Genomic DNA, 10,786 nt, shown 5'->3' with positions numbered 1-10,786 from the left:
CTGCTACTACCATTTCAATCTTCTGGGATTTCCTTTCCGACTGTGTATTACAAATAACGACCATCGTAATCAATGCCAAGAAGCCAGCCTTACTAAAGGACAAACTGTTGGGGTAACTCTGTACTGTCCTACTTACTCACAGGGATCCTCTCAGGCTCCCTCACCCTTAGCCCACCATCCTCTACTTTCCTCACAGCCTCAGATCTACTGGCTACTACCAAGTATCAGAGACAGTTTTGAAAACTCGATGGAGGATGGCAAAAAAAACGACTTCCTGTTGAAGTCTTTTCAGCTTCTTCTGTGGGGTTTACACGGTGCCGCCACCTACTGAACGTAGTGATCTACACTTTTCTTCCAGTGGGTGAGGCGGTTTATCGACTAGCATTTATTGATAGAATGGAACCGTTCGGATTGCCTCAAAAATATTGTATATTAAATCAATGACAAACATGTAGGCTATTTTGGGGTATATCCTGAGTAGAGAGGACAGCTATAATCACATCTTCAACGGCAAAATCCGCTCACTTGCTGGCTGTAGGAATTTATAAGCTAAAGCCGGCCCTGGTTGGTCTACTTTGTTGAAGGAGTAGGCAAGTAGTCAAAGTGTGTGTGTGTGTGTGTATGTGTGTGTGTGTGTGTGTGTGTGTGTGTGTGTGTGTGTGTGTGTGTGTGTGTGTGTGTGTGTGTGTGTGTGTGTTTGTGTGTGTGTGTGTGTGTGTGTGTGTGTGTGTGTGTGTGTGTGTGTGTGTGCATGCGTGTGTGTGTGTGTGTGTGTGTGCATGCGTGCACTCCTGTGCACAACATCTGATGCCAAATCTACCTTACACAGTTTAGTCACAAAAGCCAATGGAAAGTTGCATCTCAAAATGTTCAAGGAAAAAGGTGTATCATTCAGTGTTTGGAAACTGTGCATAATATAGCATGGCATGCAATTTTAAACTTTGAGTCACTGACAATGTGCGCGGAATGGGAGCGAACTGGTTTTTGCAGTTTCGATTAAGGAATTATGTCACACACCTGCACGAGCACACAGAGCCAGAGGGAAACGTCAGGAGGGAAGAGTGAGGCCGGACCTGTTAGACTTGTGTTTGTTAGGAACATACGTGGGAAAAAGAGAGCGAGGGACTGAAGGAAAGCCGTTTAAAGGAAAGCTTTTAATGAAAAGAGGGCTGGAGGAGAAGAGTACGCAGGGAAGAAAACACAGAGGAAGAGAATAGAACAGCGGTAAGAGAAATATACAGACAGGTTTTTCCCGAAATCCTGGTTGGAGGTCTCTGGATTCCCTTCTGATTCCGGGAATATTCTAACCGGAATTTCCAGGGAACCTGGGAATTTGGGGAAATGTACTGACGTTTTGCAACCTTAAGTCTAATACATGGATCTCTAAAGAACTGTGAAGAAGCAGTGATTTAAAATGCATTAATATTACACTGAGAGAGAGGATGTGGTAATGTCAACAGGTTGTTGTACAGCTTCTGTAGGGGCATATAGGACGTCGTGAGTGAATCCAAGCTGTGAATAGCAGTTGACAAAACTAAGTCAAGATTTCTGTCAAATTATGCCATCAATGACCTGTGCTGAATTTGACACACACTGGTCACAGACAGCAGACAGACACTGAGTGTATTATCACTGTAGAAATGTGGTTATGAAACAACACTCTGTATGCCTCCAAAATGACACCGTATTCCTTATGTTGTGCACTACTTTTGACCAGAGCCCTATGGGCACTATATCTGGAATGGGCGCTGGTCAATAGTAGTGCACAATAAAGGGTGCCATTTGGGACACATGATAAAAAATCTCTCTGTAATCCTCTCTCTCTAGATGTCTGAGGCGGACAGTCACTCTGGAAGTATATCTCTGATCCAGTCCATGCTGCGCAGACTGAGCACTGCAGAAGACACGGATCAACCTCCTAACACACACCCTAGCACACACCGTAACACACACCAACACCCCAGAACCTCAGTGGAAACAGACAGAGGGTTCTATGTGACCCCTCAGGACCACAATAATGCAGAGCTCATATTCAAAGGAAAGCTTGTTGCAGTGATTGAGGATGATGATGGTGATTGTGTCGATGATGATAATGATCCACAATTGGAAGTTCTGACTGAAAGGGACAACGACCTGGAATCATCAGACAGGGATTCAGAAAGAGAAGAGGGGAATTCCGGTATTCCATTTTTGGATGCAGGATTGGAAAAACTGGGCAACGAGGAGGAAGAGGAAACCAGCGAAACCGCCGCTGTGCTTCCCAGATGGGAGGGAAGGCAGTTGCTGCCCTGTCCTCCTGGCCTGGACGCCAGACCCCCGCTTCCCCACGTTCTCCCCAAGAGGAGGGCTAAACCACCGCTAGCTACACCCTACAGGGCCACCGCCCCCTCCACCAGCCCTCGACCCTAGCCAGAGCGCTCCTGTGTGGGGGAGAGTGGTAGACGAGGGCCCAGGCTGTCAGCTGAGGCCTACAGGGCATGGGTCAGGGCCAGGAGGCCAGGAGGAGGATATGCTATTGTCCTCAGGGGATAGGCTGTCAATATACTCAGCTGTCATCCTCAAGTCAAAACGCCGATTCTCACAGCCCATTCTGGATTTTACTCTGGGCTCGACAGCACAGAGGGGTGGGGGGGTGCAGCAGTTTGAGACAAAGGTGTCCATTGCAACACAGGACCCTTCCAAGCTGCGGGAGAAGGATATAGGGCACCCCCCTAAATCCTCTGAGCCGATGGGGGTAATGGGGATACCCAAACCGTTTGAATTGACCGCACCCAAGCCACTTATGTCAAAACCTCCATGCAGAAACAGATCTCTGCCCCAGGGACCTGACAGGAGAGCCCAGGACAGCCCAGATGGAAGTGCCTCTTCTGGGTCTGAAACGAGAGACATCCCCCCTGGCCTCCAGTCTATACCTCCAGAGACAGAGGGAGTCAGAGAACCACCAGAGTCTAGCAAACACATCGCAGATGGGAGCGAGAGCTCCAGGACCCCTGCAGAGGTTCGGTGTAACATGGAGGAGGGAGGTTTGTTAGAAGGGGGGAGGAATTTAGAAGGCACACAGGAAGTTGTGGTTCAGGACACTGCGACATGGGGTGGTGGGGGGGTGCTTCGGTTGAAACACCCGAATATGAAGAAATTTACCAAGAAGATGATGAGCAGATGGAAGGAGAGTCGAGAGGAGAAGAGAGCAAATGGAGAGATTCAGGAGGACGACGGAGGAAAAGAGGTGGGGAGCGAAATTCCGTTAGTGAGTCTTTCTTGCTCATTAATGCGACGAAATTACATCGTATTCTTTGTTTTACTCCAATGAACTATCTAACATTAAATAATCAGTCAATTATTGCCTCATTTCCCTCTAACAGGTGAACCTCAATCAAGATCGACATCCAGTTGAGCTATCTAACATTGATTAAGAATGAAGTCACCCTCTTCTTGTTGGGTGATCATGGTGTGATTTCTTTTTGACAGGTGCACCTCCATCAAGATCGACATTCAGCCAGGTTGCATGCTAAAATGTCCGTCATAGAGGAAGAGGAGGGGAAAGAGGAGGAGGAGGAGAAGAGTGGTGAGGCTACACAGGAGTCGCCAACGATGGAGCAGACCAGCCAAGCTGAGACGGAGAGGAAGCCTGTGGGACACCATGCACGTTTTCAGAGGTGAGAGACAGAATGAGCCGGAACAAGATGAGGAGAGAGAGCGGGAGAGAGAGACACGTTTTCAGAGGTGAGAGACAGAATGAGAGGGAGCAAGATGAGGAGAGAGACACGTTTTTAGAGGTGAGAGACAGAATGAGAGGGAGCAAGATGAGGAGAGAGACACGTTTTTAGAGGTGAGAGACAGAATGAGAGGGAGCAAGATGAGGAGAGAGAGAGAGACACGTTTTCAGATGTGAGAGACAGAATGAGAGGGAGCAAGATGAGGAGAGAGACACGTTTTTAGAGGTGAGAGACAGAATGAGAGGGAGCAAGATGAGGAGAGAGACACGTTTTTAGAGGTGAGAGACAGAATGAGAGGGAGCAAGATGAGGAGAGAGAGAGAGAGAGACACGTTTTTAGAGGTGAGAGACAGAATGAGAGAGAGCAAGATGAGGAGAGAGAGAGAGAGAGACACGTTTTTAGAGGTGAGAGACAGAATGAGAGGGAGCAAGATGAGGAGAGAGACACGTTTTTAGAGGTGAGAGACAGAATGAGAGAGAGCAAGATGAGGAGAGAGAGAGAGAGACGTTTTCAGTGGTGATGGAAAGTGAGTCTTGAGGAGTTTCCATCCACCACACCCTATCTTTTCCCTTCACTCTACTTAAGATGCACTAGATACTGTGCTTGCCATAGCAGAGCACACACATTCCTTGGACTCTGTGTGTGTGTGTGTGTAATGTTGATGAAGTTACAGTAACTCAGACACTACTTCCCCATAGCTGTCATGACTTCCATAGTGCCCTGAAGTCATCGCACACGCACGCACACATTCTGTGCTCCGAGCCGTTAGTCCAGTTACGTGGCATTTTTGCAATATCGTTTTATTCCCCCTATCGCTTTGATGCTATTTTCACAAGTATGTGGTGAATTTCCCCACACAACGACATAGGTGACCCATTCACCTTGACAGGAGTAACTCAATGAGATGTGCAGCATTGTAGGACCAGTGTGACCCCCCCCCCCCCCTGCAAAAAGAACAACAAAAGAACATTATTTTGGATCCATTCTTACTGAGTGGGTGATGCATTTGTTGCCTACAGTACATCCCTGTCCTTGTCAATATCAGACTTGTTTTTAAACTTACCGTAGAGTCAAATCACAATAGCCATCATCATAATTGTACATTACAGTATACATCCCTTTCCATGACATCGACTGAGCGGGTGAAAGCTATGATCCCCTTATTGATGGCACTTGCTCAATCCATTTCGATCAGTGTAGATGCAGGAGAGACAGGTTAAAGAAGGATTTTCATGAGACATGGATTGTGTGTGTGTGCCATTCAGAGGGTGAATGGGCAAGACAAAAGATTTAAGTGCCCTTGAACGGGTTATGGTAGTAGGTGCGGTGCGGTTTGAGTGTGTCAAGAACTGCAATGCTGCTGGGTTTTTCACACTCAACAGTTTTCTGTGTGTATCAAGAATGGTCCACCACCCAAAGGACATCCAGCCAACTTGACACAACTGTGGGAAGCATTGGAGTCAACATCCCTGTGGAACACTTTCGACACCTTGTAGAGTCCATGCCCTGACGAATTGAGGCTGTTCTGAGGGCAAAAGGGGGTACAAATCAATATTAGGAAGGTGTTCCTAATGTTTTGTACACTCAGTGTATATCATACATTATATGTTTATACTTTACAAATATACATTTTTATTCCGTAGTTGTAAAAATTCGAATATGGGTTTACCAAATGGTTAAGTGATTATCAATTAAGAGCAGTTGGATTAAGTAATAGAACAATGTATTTGAACAAATGAGAACAAAATCACACCAAAAGTAATGTGAACATTGCATTGTGAAAGGCTATTACTTTATATGAACATGTCTTGCAATGTGAAACATGCATTTCTAGATTGAACACTGATTATGTGGGGTGAAAAAGTGACTGTGTGATTTTGTGTGTTGTACTTTATCAATTGAAAATGTTAAAGTTTTGAAACAACTGCCTTTCAGATGATATGTTTTGAGTTTTGTACTAACTAAAGTTGTGAAAATGTACCACATACTTGTGAAAATTCTTATTATATATATTTGTTTAAAGAAATGTAACCACTGGTTTCATCAACCCATGACAGATGACATAATATATATTTTGTTTCCCAAATGGCACCCTATTCCCTATACAGTGCACTAATTGGTTAAATGTAGTGGTCAAATGATGCACACTTTTTAGGGAATATGGTGCATAGTTTTATCAGAGCCCTGTTCAAATGTAGTGCACTATATAGGGAATAGGGTGCCATTTTGTGACAAAACCATTAACTTCCCCCCCCCTCTATTTCACAGCTCCTTCAGCTCTTTCAAGTTCAACTTCAGTCCCATCAGCTTGGTGGACATGATTCTAACAGGAGAGGAGTGGTCACCATTCCTGTCCATCAAGGACAGTCCCGCCCCCTCACCGTCCATTTACCAAGGTTATGATGAAGGCGACCAATTAAAGACTGGACCAGAGTCGCGCCTTCCCAACGACGTTCAACATAACCACGAGGACATAGGCCTTTCTTTATACGAGGCTGTTAGCTTCAGCCAATCAAGTCCGAATGAGATTGTGGACAACCAATCGGTCAACAGACAACAGGAAGTAGACAACAACAATGGCACAGGAGCTGATGCCATTGCTGTCATCAAACCGAAGATACTATTGGACAATGATGCAGCGGAGGAGAGTGAGTTGGACCACTCCAGACCCATATCTAAGGACATCCATGACTCTGTTGAATTATGCAAGTCCCCCATAAGGACCCAATCAAAGGACCTTCTTGACTTCCTCTGTGTTGAGGTGAGCCACACTGCCGGATTGTGGGTATTGTAGTCATTTAAAGTGCTGTTGTAGGCCTATGTCTATAGAACAGGGCTCTCCAACCCTGTTCCTGGAGAGCTACCCCACTGTAGGTTTTTGCTCCAACCCCAGTTGTTACTAACCTGATTCATCTTATCAGCCAACTAATTATTAAAATCAGTTGCTCTAGATTAGGGTTGAACACCTACGGGACAGTAGCTCTGCAGGAACAGGGTTGGAGAGCCCTGGTATATAAACACTCACTGCAAAATCTCACTCTTTTGTTCTTATTCTCACTGTCTCTCTCTCTCTCACACACACACCCTCTCTTTCTCAGTCACTTGGAGTTCTGGACAGTTCTGCTCAGAAACATAAAATTCGTCTGAGCAAAAAGAGAAAGCACAGACTTCCGGGGCTAAAGAAGACAAGTAAGAGTGAATGGCTGGAACACTAGATTAAATAATCTGTAAAAAATAGACGGGTAGAAAGGAGTTGGACAAAAGCTGAGACAATGAAATATTCATTTTTTTTTCTGCTGTTCTCTCTCTTTTCAGAAACAGAGACCTTCAATATAAGATGCACTGCAAGCAAAGCCCCTGAAATCAAATTCCTCAAACCCTCTCCTCCTTCCCCCACATCACTCCCTCCTTCCTCCTCTTCCTGCTCCTCTCCCTCCTATGTCTTTCCGTCCTCTGTTTTCTACAACATCCCTCCGTCCGCTGAAGAACAAGACCCTGTGACATCACCGACACAGGACAACCTCTCTGATAAGGTCAGAGTTCATTTGACCCCATAAACCCTTGGCACCATTTTCAAACACTGCATATTAACATGATGTGTCTCTGAAGTGTGTCTGAAATGGCACCCTACTCCCTAGTGCACTATAGGAATAGGATGTCATTTCAGACAGACTGTAGCTTATTACTGAATGTAATAATGTATATTAGCATCACTAACCTGGTTTCCATTCAACCTTGTTATGTGAGTAAAGTACATGTCGGATAAAACATGTCAGGACAGGCCTGATGGAAACAACACATTTGGCTGTAAACTTTCCAAATGTAGAGAAAACAAAATACGCCAGGCAAGGTGGGATCTTTGTGCCGGTCAAATTAATTATGCCAGAAATGGCGGTGGAAACACCTTTATGCGCAGATATTGAGTCAGAACGCCCATTCTCACAGCCCATTCTGGATTTTACTCTGGGCTTTATGCGCAGATATTATATATTATAATATTATATATTGATATAATAACCATCATATCGAAGTCAACTTGGATTCAGGTGATATGTCGTGTGGTGCTCCCACTACGACTCGGGAAAGCATGCAGTTCATTAGGCTACAGGTGAAATAAGTTATGATGAACTTTACGGGGTGGTGAAAGTGCACGGTGATGAGCTTGATGCTGGTTTGACAAAAAAAAATTATCGCGCTCTTTTTTCCTCCATAACATGTCATCACGCACAGCTTCTTATCACAAAAGGTACATTTGAAGGAAACCCATCTGTGGTGGGAAAATGCGCAAATAGTTTTTAATGCCGATTTTAGAATATTCACATGAAAATCTGTCGCCAATTGGATGGAAACCTAGATATTGGCCGGGACCACTTCAGTACTCCAAATATTTCAAAATTGTTCTCTCTCTCTCTCTTTCTCTCTCTCTCAGACCACTGAAAGCAGCAGAAAGCCAGGATCAAGTCCCAAGCCGCCTCTGTCCAAATTCATGACAGTCCTGAGAGACAAAACCAAGTGGAAGCTTAAACAGTGAAGAAAACTAGGTCTTGGTGATCCAATAGTAACCCATAGCTCCTTCTCATAGCCCCTACCTCTAAGCCCTAGCCACTACCTCTTTAGTGTTTACAGTTTTAGGTGTGTACGCGATAACAACGCAGCTGCACACAGTAATGAAATATGTATGCCTATCTTTGATCAAATGATTATCTTGCTATATTGAGTGTGTTACCAACACTTTTAGTCACTAATACATTTTCTCTAACATCAGTGTTATGAGATTCTGTAAGATCTGAATAAATGTTGTTGTTTTTTTGTATTTTTCTTTGGTATTTTTCTTTTACCCCTTTTTCTCCCCAATTTCGTGGTATCCAATTGGTAGTTACAGTCTTGTCTCATCGCAGCAACTCGCGTATGGACTCGGGAGAGGCGAAGGTCGAGAGCCGTGCGTCCTCCGAAACACAACCCAACCCAATCAAGCCGTACTGCTTCTTGACACAATGCCCACTTGACCCGGTGTGTTTCCTCTGCGCCAATGTATCGGAGGAAACACCGTACACTTGGCTACCGTGTCAGCGTGCACTGTGCCCGGGCCGCCACAGGAGTCGCTAGTGCGTGATGGGACAAGGACATCCCTGCCGGCCAAACCCTCCCCTAACCCGGACGACGCTGGGTCAATCCATGGGTCTACCGGTCGCGGCGACAGAGCCTGGACTTGAACCCAGAACCTCTAGTGGCACAAGACCACTGAGCCACTCGGGAGGCCCCTGAATTTATTAATTTAAGCACAAGTATATGGTGTTGTATGGTAAAATGATAGAGGGTCATAAGAACTGAGAGATCTGACTATGAGCTATTATGAGGGAGTTTTCAGTAGCCAGCCTCTGTGACAGCTTTAACTGTAGTTCATTGTGCTAGCAAATAAGCATGTCACTGTACTTGTGCATATGACAATAAATCATGAAACTTGCTGGTGTCACCACACCACAACAGTGTTAACAGGAAGTCTGCGTCCCAAATGGCACCGTAGTCCCTATATAGAGCTCTACTTTGGACCAGAACCCACAAGAATAGGGTGCCATTTGGGACACAAAAGGAGAGGGGTGGGGAGGGTATTTTAAGGACACAGAAAATCTGCCACCCCAAAATACACTATAGAACAAGCACACACAAACAATTAATCAATGTATCCATCCATCCATCAGTGTATCAAACAATTTATTGGAACTAGATCAGGATGATGATGATGATAATGCAGAAGTAAGACATTATGGTATCTGTAAGGACGGGGTGAGAATTACAGGGAAGAGCTGAGAATACATTTGCTATAAAAGAGGGGAGTACCAAATGTGTGAGAGAGAGGGAGTATGAAAGAGGGAGAAGCAACCTAGTCCACATTCTGGTAAAGTTATTTTTCAGATTACATTGTGCAAATGTTGCTTATTTTTTGCTTTGCATAATCATGACACAAGGCGAGGCCCAAACGCAGACACAGGAGGCAGATGGTTTGAGTTGAAGATGCAAGAGAATGGTCGTGGACAGGCAAAAGTTCAAAACCAGATCAGAGTCCAGGAGGTACAGAGTGGCAGACAGGCTCGTGGTCAAGGCAGGCAGAATGCCTGACCGCCTGCCTGACCAGAGTCCAGAAACAGGCAAGGGTCAAAAGCGGGAGGACTAGCAAAAAGAGAAGGCAGGAGCACGGGGGGAAAAAACACTGGTTGACTTAAACATACAAAACGAACTGGCACAGAGAGACAAGAAACACAGGGATAAATACACTGGGGGAAATAAGCGACACCTGGAGGGGGTGGAGACAATAACAAGAACAGGTGAAACTGATCAGGGTGTGACATGCATTCGTTTTTGTAAAGGAACTATATGTAATATTGTTGCAAGGTAATTTCAGAAAATGTCTTTAATACAGCTACAGTAATAGTGGAATGATAGTGTTTCACAATATTTATTTATTTATTGTGGCACACAAAATTGCATTCTTTTTTTTTTATTTTTTTTTATTTTATCCCCTTTTCTCCCCAATTTTCGTGGTATCCAATCGCTAGTAATTACTATCTTGTCTCATCGCTACAACTCCCGTACGGGCTCGGGAGAGACGAAGGTCGAAAGTCATGCGTCCTCCGAAGCACAACCCAACCAAGCCGCACTGCTTCTTTAACACAGCGCGCCTCCAACCCGGAAGCCAGCCGCACCAATGTGTCGGAGGAAACACTGTGCACCTGGCCCCCTTGGCTAGCACGCACTGCGCCCAGCCCGCCACAGGAGTCGCTGGAGCGCGATGAGACAAGGAAATCCCTCCCGGCCAAACCCTCCCTTACCCGGACGACGCTAGCCCAATTGTGCGTCGCCCCACGGACCTCCCGGTCGCGGCCGGCTGCGACAGAGCCTGGGGGCGAACCCAGAGACTCTGGTGGCGCAGTTAGCACTGCGATGCAGTGCTCTAGACCACTGCGCCACCCGGGAGGCCCACAAAATTGCATTCTAATGGTGCACCCTTCTTATTGGTCAACAAAAGATGGACACCCAGTTCTTGTTGTCAAATTGACTGGGGCCAGAAAATC

General features: G+C 45.6%; 1 protein-coding gene across 1 annotated transcript; it reads left to right on the top strand.

Annotated features, from left to right (window-relative positions):
• Positions 1-3,489: 3,489 nt before the first annotated feature.
• LOC129840958 (uncharacterized) lies at positions 3,490-9,098 on the top strand. The gene is made up of 5 exons (XM_055909026.1): positions 3,490-3,656; positions 5,985-6,477; positions 6,815-6,905; positions 7,032-7,249; positions 8,146-9,098. Exons 1-5 carry the CDS (start codon positions 3,514-3,516, stop codon positions 8,245-8,247), a joined length of 1,047 nt encoding a protein of 348 aa, XP_055765001.1. The 5' UTR covers positions 3,490-3,513; the 3' UTR covers positions 8,248-9,098.
• The last annotated feature ends 1,688 nt before the right edge of the window (positions 9,099-10,786 follow it).

Source organism: Salvelinus fontinalis, chromosome 42 (genome assembly GCF_029448725.1).
Source record: "Salvelinus fontinalis isolate EN_2023a chromosome 42, ASM2944872v1, whole genome shotgun sequence".
NCBI classification, from domain to species: Eukaryota; Metazoa; Chordata; class Actinopteri; order Salmoniformes; family Salmonidae; genus Salvelinus; species Salvelinus fontinalis.
The sequence above is the reverse complement of the archived record's forward strand: the minus strand, read 5'-3'. Positions and strand labels throughout refer to the sequence as shown.